At 48.5% G+C, this 20995-nt stretch overlaps 1 protein-coding gene across 2 annotated transcripts in view; it reads right to left on the minus strand.

Annotated features, from left to right (window-relative positions):
• Window positions 1-20995, minus strand: part of LOC123766633 (murinoglobulin-2) — a 585294-nt gene that overhangs the window by 140738 nt on the left and 423561 nt on the right. For both annotated transcript variants that reach the window (XR_011223484.1, XM_069308162.1), the window contains exons 17-18: window positions 11504-11727; window positions 2799-2881 (exon numbers count right to left, since the gene is read on the minus strand). Coding sequence is in view for 1 of the 2 variants with exons in the window: in XM_069308162.1 (XP_069164263.1) it covers window positions 2799-2881; window positions 11504-11727 (307 nt within the window). In the remaining variant the exon portion in view is untranslated. The remainder of the gene's footprint in view (window positions 1-2798; window positions 2882-11503; window positions 11728-20995) is intronic.

Genomic DNA, 20995 nt, shown 5'->3' on the forward strand with positions numbered 1-20995 from the left:
CTAGCAAACCCAGCTCCAGATATTATCTTCCTTGGAGATTTCAATTTACCGAGTCTAAGATGGAGAACGGCAAACACAAATATCATAGCAGGGAATGACCCGGGAAATAACCACCCACAGGTAAGAGAACTTTTGAGATTCTGTGACAAATTCTCGCTCAATCAACAGATTACAGAACCAACTAGGAACGAAAACACACTAGACTTGTTATTCACAAACAATAATGAACTAATCAGAGACATCACAATCTCAGATACTTCATACTCAGACCATAAGCTCATTGAAGTGCGAACTAGCATAAATAACGGTAGTAGGTCTAAGAGACCCAACAAGCGAGGAAGAATATTCAATCAATTCAATTTCAACAATAGGAGGATTGACTGGGAAAAAATAAATGTAGACCTTCCAACCATTCAATATGAGACGGTTTTAAGCGACAAAACTCCCACACCGGGAATAGCTCAACTGACAGCTGAAGCTTACAAGGTCTGCTTGAAGCACGTGCCTGTGAGGAGGGGCAGAAAGAGGACCACTCTAGAAAGAGAACGCACACGACTGTACAGGAGAAGGAAAAAAATAACGGAAATGCTACGGCAGACATAACTATCACAAGCAAGGAAAACAAGCCTAAGCAGGGAGATCGAAGAAATAGAACAAACGTTGAAGCGATCATATGAGTCTGAGGAAATGGAATTGGAACAGAAAGCTATAGACGAGATAAGGAAAAATCCGAAATATTTTTTCTCATACGCAAAATCAAAATCCAAAACCTCGACCAGTATTGGACCGTTAATTACAAATGAAGGTACGTACACAGAGGACGACAAAGAGATTAGTGAAATTCTAAGAGGCCAGTATGAGGCTATGTTTAGCACACCAATAAACAACATGAAAGTTGATGACCCAGACAGCTTCTTTATGAATGACATTCAAGCTGCCGATAGTATAACGGATATTACCACAAACTCGGAAGACTTTGAAAGAGAAATTGACAATATGCCTATGCACTCAGCTCCTGGGCCTGACTCATGGAATTCAATATTCATAAAGAAATGTAAAGTACCAGTAGCGAGAGCACTCAGCGTAATATGGAGAAAGAGCCTGGATACAGGGGAGATACCAGCAGCACTTAAATCTGCAGATATAGCTCCGTTGCACAAGGGAGGGAGTAAAGCCTTGGCAAAAAATTATAGGCCAGTTGCACTAACATCACACATAATAAAAGTGTTTGAAAGAGTGATTAGGAATCAAATTTCAAGTTTTATGGAAAACAATAAATTGCACAATCCAGGACAACATGGATTTAGAGCGGGAAGATCCTGTCTGTCACAGTTACTCAACCACTATGACAAAATCACAGAAGCCCTAGAAGAAAAGCAAAATGCAGATGTTGTATACACAGACTTTGCAAAGGCGTTCGACAAATGTGACCATGGGGTGATAGCGCACAAAATGAGGTCAATGGGAATAACTGGAAAAGTAGGACGCTGGATACTCAATTTCCTGTCGAACAGAACACAAAGAGTAACAGTCAATCAGATAAAATCGAGTCCAAGCGATGTTAAAAGCTCCGTACCTCAAGGTACAGTCCTTGCACCGCTACTGTTCCTTATTCTCATATCTGATATAGACAAAAATACACGTCACAGCTTCGTGTCGTCCTTTGCAGATGACACAAAAATCAGCATGAAAATTACCTCTGCTGAAGACATTGAAAAACTACAAGCAGATGTCAACAAAGTTTTCGATTGGGCAGCAGAAAATAACATGATGTTTAACAGTGATAAATTTCAGGTACTCAGGTACGGCAAAAATGAGGATCTGAAACATAATACAGGGTACAAAACACAATCGAATCTTCCCATAGTAGAAAAACAGCATGTCAAGGATTTGGGAATAATGATGTCCGACGACCTAACGTTTAGGGAGCATAACCAAGCAAATATCGCGTCAGCCAGAAAAATGATCGGATGGATTACGAGAACTTTCAAATCCAGGGATCCCATCACAATGGTTGTACTCTTCAAGTCACTTGTGTTGTCCCGTCTCGAGTACTGCTCAGTACTCACTTCCCCCTTCAGAGCAGGAGAGATTGCTGAAATACAGGGAATACAGAGAACATATACGGCACGCATAGACGAGGTAAAACACCTAAATTATTGGAATCGTTTCAAAGCTCTCCAAATGTACTCTCTAGAAAGGAGACGAGGGAGATACCAAATAATATACACATGGAAAATACGGGAGGGTCAGGTCCCAAATCTACACAGTAAAATAACAATGTACTGGAGTGAACGATATGGAAGAAAATGCAAGATTGAACCAGTAAAGAGCAGAGGTGCCATAGGCACAATCAGAGAGCACTGTATAAACATCAGAGGTCCGCGGTTGTTCAACGTTCTCCCAGCGACTATAAGAAATATTGCCGGAACAACCGTGGACATCTTCAAGAGAAAACTGGACGGTTTTCTAAGAGACGTTCCGGATCAGCCGGGCTGTGGTGGGTATGTGGGCCTGCGGGCCGCTCCAAGCAACAGCCTTGTGGACCAAACTCTCACAAGTCGAGCCTGGCCTCGGGCCGGGCTTGGGGAGTAGAAGAACTCCCAGAACCTTATCAACCAGGTATCAACCAGCGCAGTATACACGGAAAATTAATGTCCATTTTGATGTAGAAGAATAGGTAGTTTTCCGAGCTCATGATTCAGCAGTCTCTCAACAAGTCACAAAAACATTTTGGTCATTATATCAAGAATGAAAAATGCATCAACTTTGAAATAAAACTTAACAAAAATACTTACCACGTGAACAAATATATTTGGTCCACGTCTTCTCTCTAAGGAAGCCCTCAGCCTCTACTTTAATGGGCTTTATTATTACATCTCTGCAATAGAGTATTTAAGTAAACGATCATGTTAGACTGTTAATGTACAATATCAAAATGTAATATCAAATTCGTTTTAATAATTTATTATGAAAAACACAGGCAACTATATATATATATATATATATATATATATATATATATATATATATATATATATATATATATATATATATATATATATATATATATATATATATATATGACCGAAAAAGTAAGATTAATAATTCTAACACGAATTTTCTCAATCTTTCGTACATTTCTTTTCACTGTTGGAGGTAATTCAAAAATCAATTCTCCAAAATTCATTTTTATTTCTAGTCTGACGCGACACTTGAGCGCATTTCGTAAAACTTATTACATTTTCAAAGACTTTACACATACACAACTGAATAGAACTTACATATCTCCGATTTGTTTATATCTACATTTGAGTGAGGTGGATGGGGTGAGGTGGTATTTAATAGGGTATTAATTTCATCAACACAAGACAGAACACGAAAGAATGGGTATTGAAATGGAAGTGATTGTAGAAAGCCTATTGGTCCATATTTCTTGATGCTTCTATATTGGAGCGGAGTCTTGAGGTGGGTAAAATATAGTTGTGCATTAATTGGCTGTTGATTTCTGGTGTTGACTTCTTAATGTGCAGTGCCTCGCAAACGTCAAGCCGTCTGCTATCGCTGTATCTATCGATGATTTCTGTGTTGTTTACTAGGATTTCTCTGGCGATGGTTTGGTTGTGGTAAGAGATTATATGTTCCTTAATGGAGCCCTGTTGCTTATGCATCGTTAAACGCCTAGAAAGAGATGTTGTAGTCTTGCCTATATACTGGGTTTTTTGGAGCTTACAGTCCCCAAGTGGGCATTTGAAGGCATAGACGACGTTGGTCTCTTTTAAAGAGTTCTGTTTTGTGTCTGGAGAGTTTCTCATGAGTAGGCTGGCCGTTTTTCTGGTTTTATAGTAAATCGTCAGTTGTATCCTCTGATTTTTGTCTGTATAATCAATCCTCTGATTGTTTCGTGTTCTGTCTTGTGTTGATGAAATTAATACCCTATTAAATACCACCTCACCCCATCCACCTCACTCAAATGTAAATATAAACAAATCGGAGGTATGTAAGTTCTATTCAGTTGTGTATGTGTAAAGTCTTTGAAAATGTAATAAATTTTACGAAACGCGCTCAAGTGTCACGTCAGACTAGAAATAAAAATGAATTTTGGAGAATTGATTTTTGAATTACCTCCAACAGTGAAAAGAAATGTACGAAAGATTGAGAAAATTCGTGTTAGAATTATTAATCTTACTTTTTCGGTCATATTTAATAATATTAATATATATATATATATATATATATATATATATATATATATATATATATATATATATATATATATATATATATATATATATATATATATATATATATATATATATATATATATATATATATATATATATAAATATATATATATATATGTATATATATATACTCAATATATATATACATATATATATATTGAGTATATATACTCAATATATATATATGTATATATGTATCATATGTATATGTATTCATATTGTTGAATATGACCGAAAAGGTAAGATTAATAACTCTAACGCGAATTTTTGCGATATTTCTTATGTTTCGTTTCACTGTCGATGGTAAGTGAAAAATTATTTCTCCAAAATTCATTTAATTCTAGAGTGACGCGATGCCTGAATGCGTTTCATAATAACTTATTACATTTTCAAAGACTTTAGTTTACACACTTAACTGTAACCTGTAAACACGCATAATACATCCATACTTATACTCGCATTTGGGTGAGGAGATATGGTACAAAAGTTTTGGGTGAGGTGATTGACATTTACATGTGATAGAACACGAACCAATGGGAACAAAACCATATGAATGGAAGTAACTGCAGAAGGCCTATTGGCTCATGATGGCTTCTCTTGATGCTTTTATATTGGTTCGGAGTCTTGAAGTGGGTAGAATATAGTTCTCTGTTGATTGCTGGTGTTGACTTCCTGATGTGTAGTGCCTCGCAGATGTGGAGCCGCCTGCTATCACTATATCTATCGATGATTTCTATGTTGTTTGTTACGATTTCTCTGGTGATGGTCTGTTTGTGAAAAGAGATTATATGTTCCTTGATGGCGCCCTGTTGTTTATGCATTGTTAATCGCCTGGCAAGAGACGTTGTTGTCTTGGCTATATACTGAATTCTTTGGGGCTTACAGTCTCCAAGTGGGCATTTGAAGGCATGGACGACGTTTGTTTCCATCAAGACGTTCTGCTTGCTGTCTGTAGAATTTTTCATGAGAAAGTTGGCCGTTTTTTTGGTTTTATAGTAAATCTTTAATTGTATTTTCAGATTTTTGGCTGTAGGGATAACGTTCCTATCAACAATATCTTTCAGGACCCTTTTCCTTTGTTTTATGAGCCATCAAAAAGAAGTTCCTGTAAAAGAGTCTAATAGGGGGTATAGGTGTTGTGTTAGTTGACTCTTCAGAGGTTGCATGGCGTTTCACCTTTCTTGTTATGATGTCTTCAACAAAACCATTAGAGAAGCTGTTGTTGACTAGGACCTGCCTTACCCTACAGAGTTCTTCATCGTCTTGCACCAATCCTGAGCTTTGGATGAGAGCATGGTCGATGCAAGCATTGACAACACTCCTGTCTGTACCTGTCTGGCCAGTCACTATTGGCATTGAGACCCATTCCTCTGTTTGTTTTCTTAGTGTAGACTGCGGAGTGGAAGCCTCCGCTCCTTTCCGTAACCGTTACATCTAGAAAGGGCAGCTTCCCATCCTTTTCCATCTCGTAAGTAAAACTCAACACAAAATTCCGCTCAAATGCCTCCTTCAGCTCCTGCAGATGTCTGGCATCAGGTACCTGTGTAATGATGTCGCCAACATACCTGCAATATATGGCGGGTTTCAAGTCCATGTCAACTAAGACCTTCTGCTCGATGGTACCCATGTAGAAGTTCGCAAACAGGACACCTAGGGGAGAACCCATCGCGAGCCCATCTACTTGCTTATACATGTGTCCATCCGGGCTCAAGAAGGGTGCCTCTTTAGTGCAAGCTTGGAGTAGTTGCCTATGTATGTTTTCTGGTATGTCTAGAGGAGTACAGGTCGGATCACGATACATTCTGTCCGCAATCATCCCGATTGTTTCATCCTCAGTTACGTAACAGTGATTCTACATCCAACGAGGCTCTTATCACTGTGGCCCGTGTTCCCTGCAGTAAGTCATTAAATTCCTTTGGAGACTTCAGGCTGAAAGCACAAGGTACATAAGGAGTTAGCAAGCAGTTGAGTCGCTTAGGCAGTTTGTATATGGGTGTGGGTATCTGGCTGATGATTAGCCAAAGTGGTTTTCCAGGCTTGTTGTCTTGACATTTCCATACGCATACCACAGGTTTGTATTTCCTAATAACCTTTGGCAGGTGGAGTCCGGATTTTTTGGCGTTCACAGTTTCGACCAATCTGTTTACCTTCGTTTTCAATTCGGCTGTAGTGTCCTTCGTTACCCTTTGGAATTTAGTTTGGTCAGAGAGTACCACTAAAGACACCTTGCAAGCAGAACTCCTTGCAGAAGGAGGAAAGATTCGGGGCAACTACAGAAGCACCATACTGTCCCCTGAGCTCAAAGCGGCAAGTAAGAGCCTTCGCGAGAACAAGGAGATAGTCGTCAGGAGAGGTGACAAGTCGCCAATATACGTCATTCTAAAAAAGACGAATATCTGGCGAAAATGAACCTCATACTCTGTGACCAAACTAAATTCCAAACGGTAACGAAAGACACTACAGCCAAAGGAACAGGAGGAGGTAACAGGAAGGTGATGGGACCAGAACGAGGTGACAGGAAGGTGATGGGACCAGGACGAGGTGACAGGAAGGTGACGGGACCAGGACGAGGTGACAGGAAGGGGATGCGATCAGTGAAAAAGAAACACAAATTGGACAGAACCGTCATGATGACGGTTCTGAGTTAATTAACCAGGAAGAAATGACAGGACTGACGTGTTGATGAGGATACACGACGGGCCTGGGGACGAGGTGACACGACGGGCCTGGGGGACGAGGGGACACGACGGGCCTGGGGACGAGGTGACACGACGGGCCTGGGGGACGAGGGGACACGACGGGCCTGGGGACGAGGTGACACGACGGGCCTGGGGGACGAGGGGACACGACGGGCCTGGGGACGAGGTGACACGACGGGCCTGGGGGACGAGGGGACACGACGGGCCTGGGGACGAGGTGACACGACGGGCCTGGGGGACGAGGGGACACGACGGGCCTGGGGACGAGGTGACACGACGGGCCTGGGGGACGAGGGGACACGACGGGCCTGGGGACGAGGTGACACGACGGGCCTGGGGGACGAGGGGACACGACGGGCCTGGGGACGAGGTGACACGACGGGCCTGGGGGAAGAGGGGACACGACGGGCCTGGGGACGAGGTGACACGACGGGCCTGGGGGACGAGGGGACACGACGGGCCTAGGGGACGAGGGGACACGACGGGCCTAGGGGACGAGGGGACACGACGGGCCTAGGGGACGAGGGGACACGACGGGCCTGGGGACGAGGGGACACGACGGGCCTGGGGGACGAGGTGACACGACGGGCCTGGGGGACGAGGGGACACGACGGGCCTAGGGGACGAGGTGACACGACGGGCCTGGGGGACGAGGTGACACGACGAGCCTGGGGACGAGGTGACACGACGGGCCTGGGGGACGAGGTGACACGACGGGCCTGGGGGACGAGGTGACACGACGGGCCTGGGGGACGAGGGGACACGACGGGCCTGGGGGACGAGGTGACACGACGGGCCTGGGGGACGAGGGGACACGACGGGCCTAGGGGACGAGGTGACACGACGGGCCTGGGGGACGAGGGGACACGACGGGCCTAGGGGACGAGGTGACACGACGGGCCTGGGGACGAGGTGACACGACGGGCCTGGGGGACGAGGGGACACGACGGGCCTGGGAGACGAGGGGACACGACGGGCCTGGGGACGAGGTGACACGACGGGCCTGGGGGACGAGGGGACACGACGGGCCTGGGGACGAGGTGACACGACGGGCCTGGGGGACGAGGGGACACGACGGGCCTAGGGGACGAGGTGACACGACGGGCCTAGGGGACGAGGTGACACGACGGGCCTGGGGACGAGGGGACACGACGGGCCTGGGGGACGAGGGGACACGACGGGCCTGGGGACGAGGGGACACGACGGGCCTGGGGGACGAGGTGACACGACGGGCCTGGGGGACGAGGGGACACGACGGGCCTAGGGGACGAGGTGACACGACGGGCCTGGGGGACGAGGGGACACGACGGGCCTGGGGGACGAGGGGACACGACGGGCCTGGGGGACGAGGGGACACGACGGGCCTGGGGGACGAGGGGACACGACGGGCCTGGGGGACGAGGGGACACGACGGGCCTGGGGGACGAGGGGACACGACGGGCCTGGGGGACGAGGGGACACGACGGGCCTGGGGGACGAGGGGACACGACGGGCCTGGGGGACGAGGGGACACGACGGGCCTAGGGGACGAGGTGACACGACGGGCCTGGGGGACGAGGGGACACGACGGGCCTGGGGGACGAGGGGACACGACGGGCCTAGGGGACGAGGTGACACGACGGGCCTGGGGGACGAGGGGACACGACGGGCCTGGGGGACGAGGGGACACGACGGGCCTAGGGGACGAGGTGACACGACGGGCCTAGGGGACGAGGTGACACGACGGGCCTGGGGACGAGGGGACACGACGGGCCTGGGGGACGAGGGGACACGACGGGCCTAGGGGACGAGGTGACACGACGGGCCTAGGGGACGAGGTGACACGACGGGCCTGGGGACGAGGGGACACGACGGGCCTGGGGGACGAGGGGACACGACGGGCCTGGGGACGAGGGGACACGACGGGCCTGGGGGACGAGGTGACACGACGGGCCTGGGGGACGAGGGTACACGACGGGCCTAGGGGACGAGGTGACACGACGGGCCTGGGGGACGAGGGGACACGACGGGCCTGGGGGACGAGGGGACACGACGGGCCTGGGGGACGAGGGGACACGGCGGGCCTTAGGGACGAGGTGACACGACGGGCCTGGGGGACGAGGGGACACGACGGGCCTGGGGGACGAGGGGACACGGCGGGCCTTAGGGACGAGGTGACACGACGGGCCTGGGGGACGAGGGGACACGACGGGCCTGGGGGACGAGGGGACACGACGGGCCTAGGGGACGAGGGGACACGACGGGCCTAGGGGACGAGGGGACACGACGGGACTGGGGACGAGGGGACACGACGGGCCTAGGGGACGATGGGACACGACGGGCCTGGGGACGAGGGGACACGACGGGCCTGGGGACGAGGTGACACGACGGGCCTGGGGGACGAGGGGACACGACGGGCCTGGGGACGAGGTGACACGACGGGCCTGGGGGACGAGGGGACACGACGGGCCTAGGGGACGAGGTGACACGACGGGCCTAGGGGACGAGGTGACACGACGGGCCTGGGGGACGAGGTGACACGACGGGCCTGGGGGACGAGGGGACACGACGGGCCTGGGGGACGAGGGGACACGACGGGCCTGGGGGACGAGGGGACACGGCGGGCCTTAGGGACGAGGTGACACGACGGGCCTGGGGGACGAGGGGACACGACGGGCCTGGGGGACGAGGGGACACGGCGGGCCTTAGGGACGAGGTGACACGACGGGCCTGGGGGACGAGGGGACACGACGGGCCTGGGAGACGAGGTGACACGACGGGCCTGGGGACGAGGTGACACGACGGGCCTGGGGGACGAGGGTTCACGACGGGCCTGGGAGACGAGGGGACACGACGGGCCTAGGGGACGAGGTGACACGACGGGCCTAGGCGACGAGGGGACACGACGGGCCTGGGGACGAGGGGACACGACGGGCCTGGGGACAAGGGGACACGACGGGCCTGAGGGACACGACGGGCCTGAGGGACAAGGGGACAGGAGGGGCCTGGGGACGAGGGGACACGACGGGCCTGAGGGACGAGGGGACATGACGGGCCTGAGGGACGAGGGAACACGACTTACCTGGGGACGAGGGGACACGACGGGCCTGAGGGACGAGGGGACACGACGGACCTGGGGACGAGGGGACACGACGGGCCTGAGGGACGAGGGGAAACGACTTACCTGGGGACGAGGGGACACGACGGGCCTGAGGGACGAGGGGACACGACTTACCTGGGGACGAGGGGACACGACGGGCCTGAGGGACGAGGGGACACGACGGGCCTGAGGGACGAGGGGACACGACGGGCCTGAGGGACGAGGGGACATGACGGGCCTGAGGGATGAGGGGACACGACGGGCCTGGGGGACGAGGGGACACGACGGGCCTGAGGGATGAGGGGACACGACGAGCCTGAGGGACGAGTGGACACGACGGGCTAGGGACGAGGGTACACGACGGGTCTAAGGACGAGGGCACACGACGGGCCTGAGGAACGAGGGGACATGACGGGCCTGAGGGACGAGGGGACACGACGGGCCTGAGGGACGAGGGGACATGACGGGCCTGAGGGACGAGGGCACACGACGGGCCTGAGGGATGAGGGGACACGACGGGCCTGAGGGACGAGGGGACACGACGGGCCTGGGGGACGAGGGGACACGACGAGCCTGAGGGACGAGTGGACACGACGGGCTAGGGACGAGGGGACACGACGGGTCTGGGGACGAGGGTACACGACGGGCCTGAGGGACGAGGGGACACGACGGGCCTGAGGGACGAGGGGACATGACGGGCCTGAGGGACGAGGGGACACGACGCGCCTGAGGGACGAGGGGACATGACGGGCCTGAGGGACGAGGGGACACGACGGGCCTGAGGGACGAGGGGACATGACGGGCCTGAGGGACGAGGGGACACGACGAGCTTGAGGGACGAGGGGACACGACGGGCCTGAGGGACGAGGGGACACGACGGGCCTGAGGGACGAGGGGACATGACGGGCCTGAGGGACGAGGGCACACGACGGGCTAGGGACGAGGGGACACGACGAGCTTGAGGGACGAGGGGACACGACGGGCCTGAGGGACGAGGGGACACGACGGGCTAGGGACGAGGGGACACGACGGGCCTGAGGGACGAGGGGACATGACGGGCCTGAGGGACGAGGGCACACGACGGGCTAGGGACGAGGGGACACGACGAGCTTGAGGGACGAGGGGACACGACGGGCTAGGGACGAGGGGACACGACTAGCCTGAGGGACGAGGGGACACGACGGGCCTGGGAACGAGGGGACACGACGGGTCTGGCGACGAGGGCACACGACGGGCCTGGGAACGAGGGGACACGACGGGTCTGGGGACGAGGGCACACGACGGGCCTGGGAACGAGGGGACACGAATGGAAACTGTGAACTCAATCACTGTAATCCATTACAAGATAAAGCAGGAAGGACAAACATCCAATCTGAAATCCACACAAGGAATTGTTTAAGTACAAATACATAAATGAGTATGTGACTTTAAACCACTGTTTGTTATCAATTAAAAACGCTAGAGTGTAGGAGAGCGCTGACCTCTTACTGATGACGTACTCGGGGCCACACTCCTCCGGGAACACCTCGTCAACATAAGCCGCAACGGTGAGGTTAACTTGCCCAAGTGCCAGAGGACGAATCTTTACAGTATGGACAACCTTATCTTGTGGAGGGATGCAGAAGCTGTGTTGGCCTACAGGCTGCTGGCTCCCTGGCTCCTCCAGGATCACGTACTCACCACTTTCCTCAAGCTCCACCTTCACCTGCAGGTCAAGCAACATTGTGTAATTAGCTGAAGACCCCGGCACACTGTACGCACTAGCATCTAGTGAACTTTCCCCGAATATTGTTTGGGTCATATGGGAACACCCAAGCCATGAGAGAGCTCGAAACTTTCAGTATTAGGTAGCGAAGTGTAGCAAAGTGAAGACCAACGGAAAAAAATAAAAGACTAATGTGTATTCAGATTCCAGACAGTTCTTTATTGAAGGTATGGTTGGTGTATGATTGGTGGATGTATGATTGGTGGATATATGATTGGTGGGTGTATGATTGGTGGGTGTATGATTGGTGGATGCATGATTGGTGGGTGTATGATTAGTGGATGTATGATTGGTGGGGTGTATGATTGGTGGATGTATGATTGGTGGGTGTATGATTGATGGATGTATGATTGGTGGATGTATGATTGGTGGGTGTATGATTGGTGGGTGCATGATTGGTGGGTGTATGATTAGTGGATGTATGATTGGTGGGTGTATGATTGGTGGGTGCATGATTAGTGGGTGTATGATTAGTGGGTGTATGATTGGTGGGTGTATGATTGGTGGCTATATGTTTGGTGGATGTATGATTGGTGGGTGTATGATTGGTGGGTGTATAATTAGTGGGTGTATGATTGGTGGGTGTATGATTAGTGGGTGTATGATTGGTGGGTGTATGATTGGTGGGTGCATGATTGGTGGGTGTATGATTGGTGGATGTATGATTGGTGGATGTATGATTGGTGGATGTATGATTGGTGGGTGTATGATTGGTGGGTGTATGATTGGTGGATGTATGATTGGTGGGTGTATGATTGATGGATGTATGATTGGTGGGTGTATGATTGGTGGGTGTATGATTGGTGGGTGTATGATTGGTGGATGTATGATTGGTGGGTGTATGATTGGTGGGTGTATGATTAGTGGGTGTATGATTAGTGGGTGTATGATTGATGGATGTATGATTGGTGGGTGTATGATTGGTGGGTGTATGATTGGTGGGTGTATGATTAGTGGGTGTATGATTGGTGGGTGTATGATTGGTGGGTATATGTTTGATGGATGTATGATTGGTGGGTTATGATTGGTGGGTGTATGATTAGTGGGTGTATGATTGGTGGGTGTATGATTGGTGGGTGTATGATTGGTGGGTGTATGATTGGTGGGTGCATGATTGGTGGGTGTATGATTGGTGGATGTATGATTGGTGGGTGTATGATTGGTGGATGTATGATTGGTGGGTGTATGATTGGTGGATGTATGATTGGTGGGTGTATGATTGGTAGGTGTATGATTGGTGGGTGTATGATTGGTGGGTGTATGATTGGTGGGTGTATGATTGGTGGATGTATGATTGGTGGGTGTATGCTTAGTGGGTGTATGATTGATGGGTGTATGATTGGTGAGTGTATGATTGGTAAGTGTATGATTGGTGGGTGTATGTTTGGTGGATGTATGATTGGTGGGTGTATGATTGGTGGATGTATGATTGGTGGGTGTATGATTGGTGGTTGTATGATTGGTGGGTGTATGATTGGTGGGTGTATAATTGGTCGGTGTATGATTGGTGCATGTATGATTGGTGGGTGTATGATTGGTGGAGGTATGATTGGTGGGTGTATGATTGGTGGGTGTATGATTGGTGTGTGTATGATTGGTGGATGTATGATTGGTGGGTGTATGATTGGTGGGTGTATGATTGGTGGATGTATGATTGGTGGATGTATGGTTGGTGGGTGTATGATTGGTGGGTGTATGATTGGTGGGTGTATGATTGGTGGGTGTATGATTGGTGGGTGTGTGATTGGTGGGTGTATGATTGGTGGGTGTATGATTGGTGGATGTATGATTGGTGGGTGTATGAATAGTGGGTGTATGGTTGGTGGGTTTATGATTAGTGGATGTATGATTGGTGGGTGTATGATTGGTGGGTGTATGATTGGTGGGTGTATGATTAGTTGGAGTATGATTGGTGGGTGTATGATTGGTGGGTGTATGATTAGTTGGAGTATGATTGGTGGGTGTATGATTGGTGGACGTATGATTGGTGGGTGTATGTTTAGTGGGTGTATGATTTGTGGGTGTATGATTGGTGGGTGTATGATTAGTGGGTGTATGATTGGTGGGTGTATGTTTGGTGGGTGTATGATTGGTGGGTGTATGATTGGTGGGTGTATGATTGGTGGATGTATGATTGGTGGGTGTATGATTAGTGGGTGTATGATTGGTGGGTGTATGATTAGTGGATGTATGTTTGGTGGATGTATGATTGGTGGGTGTATGATTGGTGGGTGTATGATTGGTGGATGTATGATTGGTGGGTGTATGATTGGTGGGTGTATGATTGGTGGATGTATGATTGGTGGGTGTATGATTAGTGGGTGTATGATTGGTGGGTGTATGATTAGTGGATGTATGATTGGTGGGTGTATTATTGGTGGGTGTATGATTGGTGGGTGTATGATTAGTTGGAGTATGATTGGTGGGTGTATGATTGGTGGGTGTATGATTGGTGGATGTATGATTGGTGGGTGTATGATTAGTGGATGTATGATTGGTGGGTGTATGTTTGGTGGATGTATGATTGGTGGGTGTATGATTGGTGGGTGTATGATTGGTGGGTGTATGATTGGTGGATGTATGATTGGTGGGTGTATGATTGGTGGGTGTATTATTGGTGGGTGTATGATTGGTGGATGTATGATTGGTGGGTGTATGATTAGTGGGTGTATGATTGGTGGGTGTATGATTAGTGGATGTATGATTGGTGGGTGTATGATTGGTGGGTGTATGATTGGTGGGTGTATGATTGGTGGGTGTATGATTGGTGGGTGTATGATTAGTGGGTGTATGTTTGGTGGGTGTATGTTTGGTGGGTGTATGATTGGTGGGTGTATGATTAGTGGGTGTATGATTGGTGGGTGTATGATTAGTTGGAGTATGATTGGTGGGTGTATGATTGGTGGGTGTATGATTGGTGGGTGTATGATTAGTTGGAGTATGATTGGTGGGTGTATGATTGGTGGACGTATGATTGGTGGGTGTATGTTTAGTGGGTGTATGATTTGTGGGTGTATGATTGGTGGGTGTATGATTGGTGGGTGTATGATTGGTGGGTGTATGTTTGGTGGTTGTATGTTTGGTGGGTGTATGATTGGTGGGTGTATGATTGGTGGATGTATGATTGGTGGGTGTATGATTAGTGGGTGTCTGATTGGTGGTCGTAAGGTGTTGCGTGTTTGGGAAAACTTCCCACATCACCCATAAATTCCATAATACAACATGCAGTGATAAAATCCTGCTGTTGCTGTATTAATTGACACAAATTTAATTACATTAGTGAGTCCTAAATGGAAAAAGCACGAGATAAATTTGCTCTAGAATACGAGTAATGTTAAAATTATATTGGCACGTCACCGAGATTAATCTCACCCTAAATATTATTATTTAATATAACTCAAAAGCAGACAGTCTGAGGACAGATTGTTATAAAAAAGTACTTCCCTAAATAAAAATGAATTATCAGTTATTAAATTAATTGAATACAACTCCTTCCCATTATTAATAATCTTGGCCACCTTTGGGAAGCAGTCCTGGGGGAAGCAGCCCTGGGGGAAGCAGTCCTGGGGGAAGCAGCCCTGGGGGAAGCAGCCCTGGTCAACGTGTCTCGGCAGCAGAGCAGCCCTGCGGGAAGCAGCTCTGGGGGAAGCAGCCCTGGGGGAAGCAGCCCTGGTCAACGTGTCTCAGCAGGAGAGCAGCCCTTGGGGAAGCAGCTCTGGGGGAAGCAGCTCTGGGGGAAGCAGCCCTGGGGGAAGCAGTCCTGGGGGAAACAACCCTGGGGGAAGCAGTCCTGGGGGAAACAACCCTGGGGGGAAGCAGTCCTGGGAGAAGCAGTCCTGGGGGAAGCAGTCCTGGGGGAAACAGCCCTAGGGGAAGCAGTCCTCGGGGAAACAGCCCTAGGGGAAGCAGTCCTGGGGAAAGCAGCCCTGGGGAAAGCAGCCCTGGGGGAAACAGCCCTGGTTGTGAGATGTTTATCCTTCTGATGTCACGTTAATGTAACTAGCTCGCTTGGGAGGCAGACATCAAACAGAAAGGACTGCTTAGATGCAGATTTGACTTTAAGCATGAGCCCATAAGAAGGCGGGAGCAAACCGCATGAATTCCACTTAGGGTGAAATCCCATCCACTTGGATCGCTGGCTCCTCCTAGTGATAAAACACCATTAAGGGTAACCGACGGGTTCTCACTTCGTATTACTTGAAGTTTGGCGCTATGAATTGGATTCAAAACTCAAGAGCAGATTTACATAAAGATTCATAAGGAAGAAAGAAGTTGCAGGACATTGATAAGTGGGACAATATTATCTTGGGGTTGAACGTACAGACCGTTTCTTATGAACAATAACAGTTTATTCAACAAAAGACTAGCACTACTACAACAAGAAGTTTACGTAGCTTTACTGTCTTCCAGTGGCACGATAGATACAGCTAATTTAACCTTCTAGTAGAACCACGGAATCCTATCCGTAATTACGAGCTGAATAATGACACTAAGTGAACAGAGTTGTGCCCACTGATGACAGAAGCTTGCAGCCAATATTTCTCACAACCTTCCCTGTGAGATAAATACTATAATCACAATTTACTCTGACACTCGCAACCCTCCCTGCGAGATAACTACAGTAACCAGGTGGGTAATCCAACACTGATAATCCCCTATCAAGTTTACGTTAACATTTGTCTCTCAAGACACAAACAACACTAGTAAAAGTACACTAATCGAATTCAATAACAACTACGTTAATTGTCAACAGCATTCAGCAACAATTAAATTGTGTTAACACAATCGTTTCTCACCGACACTCAACTGACAACAATAACTCGAAAGCCCTTAATTACACCACACTTGACCCGTCAACCATTCTGTGAGTAATTCCCAATTAATTACTGCCACACCGACAGCCTATTAATTCAGACGAGTTATGATCGACACTCCTGTCACCCAATCGACAGGTGTCTCTCCAGTCTTATGAAAAAACTACATAACGAGAGTGAATTACTCTAATTCACTATGTACTCTACACCCTGCATAAGCGGGCAACCCTTCATAACTCATTATCCTAATGAACTATGAGCCACTAATTTATTGTCCACTGACGGTTAATTAATCTATAGCAAGTTACGTTCACCACTGTGTGAACTCTCTCACCACTGTGTGAACTCTCTCACCACTGTGTGAACTCTCTCACCACTGTGTGAACTCTCTCACCACTGTGTGAACTCTCTCACCACTGTGTGAACTCTCTCACCACTGTGTGAACTCTCTCACCACTGTGTGAACTCTCTCACCACTGTGTGAACTCTCTCACCACTGTGTGAACTCTCTCACCACTGTGTGAACTCTCTCACCACTGTGTGAACTCTCTCACCACTGTGTGAACTCTCTCACCACTGTGTGAACTCTCTCACCACTGTGTGAACTTTCTCACCACTGTGTGAACTCTCTCACCACTGTGTGAACTCTCTCACCACTGTGTGAACTCTCTCGCCACTGTGTGAACTCTCTCACCACTGTGTGAACTCTCTCACCACTGTGTGAACTCACTCGGAACTGAGGCTAATTACACAAATTAGCAGGAGGTGATCAACTAGCTGTCGCACGGACAGGTAACTGCACCCACATATTACGTTACTCTCAACACTGGTTCCCATAACACAGCAGTACTCTCACTAAGCAATATGTTCCCTAGTGACGTTAATGACTTCTTAAATTCTTACGGAATCTTTTTCAAGACCACCACTTACTACACCAAGGACTTTGTCAACAGATAACACAACACGGTACACCCTTGCAGCCCACTGCAAATGAAAGTCAAACTCTCACAGTGAATTACATCAATAATAAATCACCGACCCAAGCACAAGACACACTTTATATGAAATGCGCATATATATATATATATATATATATATATATATATATATATATATATATATATATATATATATATATATATATATATATATATATATATATATATATATATATATATATATATATATAACTTTAGAACACTTTCCCACCAGGAGACTCGAACCCTAGCCAGCACAGAAGCCTTCCAGCAACTGGCATAACAGGCACGCCTTAACCCGCTCCACCACATGCTCAGACCCTTAAAAGAGATGGTAATTTCGGAGTATTTAAATACACCAAAGATCACCACCTCCCAAGAGCACTAGAGCAAGTGAGGGGTCATTTATACGTTTATTTCATCAAGTCCCTGTTAATATGGGAAGACACAGTGTCTATGCTTAAGGCACAACTCTCCTAAACACGAGAGTGAAGTATACAACTTTAGAACACTTTCCCACCAGGAGACTCGAACCCTAGCCAGCACAGAAGCCTTCCAGCAACTGGCATAACAGGTACGCCTTAACCCGCTCCACCTCCACAAGGCGTACCTGTTATGCCAGTTGCTGGAAGGCTTCTGTGCTGGCTAGGTTCGAGTCTCCTGGTGGGAAAGTGTTCTAAAGTTGTATACTTCACTCTCGTGTTTAGGAGAGCTGTGCCTTAGGCATATATATATATATATATATATATATATATATATATATATATATATATATATATATATATATATATATATATATATATATATATATATATATATCTATATATATATATATATATATATATATATATATATATATATATATATATATATATATATATATATTTCACCCAGAAAACTCACACCCCAGAAGTGACTCGAACCCATACTGCCAGGAGCACTTTGCAGCTGGTGTACAGGGCACCTAATCCACTCGACCATCACGACCGGATAAAAGCTGATGGTAGCTAAGGCTATTTGCCCATCAGCCCGCCGGCACTCTGATTGTAATCTTGGGCATAGCATTTTATCAAATCACCTCATTCTTTGGGGCACACGTGAGGAACACAAATGCGAACAAGCCTGAATGGTCCCCAGGCATACATGCAACTGAAAACTTACACCCCAGAAGTGACTTGAACCCATACAGCCAAGAGCACTCTGCAGCTGGAGTACAGGTCGTGTCAGCTTTTGTCCAGTCGTGATGGTCGAGTAGATTAGGTTCCCTGTCCACCAGTTGCAAAGTGCTCCTGGCTGTATGGGTTCGAGTCACTTCTGGGGTGTGAGTTTTCAGTTGCATGTATGCCTGGGGACCATTCAGGCTTGTTTGAATTTGTGTTCCTCACGTGTGCCCCAAAGAATTAGGTGATTTGATAAAATGCTATGCCCAAGATTACCATCAGAGTGCCGGCGGGCTGATGGGCAAATAATCTCGGCTACCATCAGCTTTTGTCCGGTCGTGATGGTCGAGTGGATTAGGTGCCCTGTACACCAGCTGCAAAGTGCTCCTGGCAGTATGGGTTCGAGTCACTTCTGGGGTGTGAGTTTTCAGTTGCATGTATGCCTGGGGACCATTCAGGCTTGTTCGCATACATATATACACCTTCAATGAAGCAAAATGCAAAGGATCCCACCAACCTCTAAAGGGAAGCAATGGCCAGCTGCTAATTAGCTGTTAGAGAAGTCACTCCCATTAACTTAATCTCATCTGAAAACCTCACCTAAGCGATCATAGCGACATCTGCTAGAACATTACCACACATCCCAAAAGCAGCCTGCCCAAACGCAGCAGTCAAACTCTGTAATCTTCTAGAAAGGGTCAATGATGTCCCTGAAAACATTCAAGCGTGGCATAATGTCCTTCTGTTTGGCAATGTATGCCTCACCGTCCTTCCAAGGAGGGACAAATCACTTGCTTCCTCGGTCCTGAGGGCGATAAATGAATACCCAAGGAGGGATAACGTCGTTCGCCTGCCTCTTCGAGCAAAACACATCCACCGCAGAAATGGTAACAACAACATATCGGAAACGTACAAAATCAGAGCACAAATCACCAAGAAAATTTAAGAGGGAAACACCGCAAGTGCTATTAGTGTCCTCACCAGTGACGAGAAAATTGCTCCTCGAAACTCAGCCACAGCACGGGCCCTGCAAAGCAAACACCCACCCAGGGCCCTTCAAGGCGACAACATCGTTCCGCCACCATTTCAGACCCATTAACTGTTGGTGAATCTGAGGTCTACAAAGCAGCCCTTTCTTTTCCACCTGGGTCAGCAGGCGGCTTTACAGGATTAAAACCTCAACACATCAAACAAATGTTGAATCCTGCAATTGATGAAGCTGCACAAGATCTTCTGAAGGAACTCACAAGGTTCGTCAATGCGTGCCTGGCTCGTGATATACCTGAGGTCATCAGGCCCCTCTTTTTTGGTGCCTCCCTCTGTGCTCTTAAAAAGAAGAACGAGGGAATCAGGCAAATCGCTGTTGGCAACATTCTTCGATGCCTGGTTGCCAAGGCTGCTACGAGGGTAGTCAGCCAGCAAGTGGGTGAACTGCTGAAACCAATTCAGCTAGGATTTGGGATCCCCCAATGCTGTGATCAACATTTATGACGAAAAGGCCCTGCTCAAACTGGACTTTAAGAATGCCTTCAACGTGGTCAGAAGAGATGCAGTGCTTTGTGCCGTACATCGCCATTTCCGGCCCCTCTACCCGTTCATACTATTGTGCTACAGTGGTGAGTCAAAACTGCTCTTTGGCGAACACGAAATCAGAGCATGTGAAGGTGTTCAGCAAGGTGATCCCCTTGCTCCTCTTCTTTTCTGCTTAGTCTTAAAAGAAATCACAGAAAGCTTGTCCAGCGAGTTCAACATCTGATTTTTGGATGATGGCACTATAGCTGGCACCATAGACCACCTCTTGGAAGACATCAGAAAAATAAGGGAGCAAGAGGTAAGGCTTGGTCTCTTCCTGAACCCTTCCAAGTGTGAAGTAGTCTCCTCCATCCCAGACATCATAACTAGAATAAGGTCTGCTATGCCTGGAGCTCATGTCATTAGGACTGAGAACAGCACTCTCCTTGGAGCCCCCCTCGGGTCTAACACCATTGAGGAGATCCTTGATAAAAAAAAATCCCAGACCTCAGGAGAATGGAAGTCAGGATGTCATCCAAATGATGCTGCCAGTTTCATGACAGCATTACTTGGAGGACCAAATATTGTCTGCTGTCAGTTTCATGACAGACACGAAACTGACAGCATTATTTGGAGGGGTCTATGGCGATTCCACGACCCAGAGATGGCTTCTTAAACCTTCTTGGAATCAACCTCACTGAGGACCAAGTCACTCTCTTAAATTTGGGTATAAACTGTCACGTTT

This window comes from Procambarus clarkii, chromosome 62 (genome assembly GCF_040958095.1).
Source record: "Procambarus clarkii isolate CNS0578487 chromosome 62, FALCON_Pclarkii_2.0, whole genome shotgun sequence".
Taxonomy (NCBI): domain Eukaryota; kingdom Metazoa; phylum Arthropoda; class Malacostraca; order Decapoda; family Cambaridae; genus Procambarus; species Procambarus clarkii.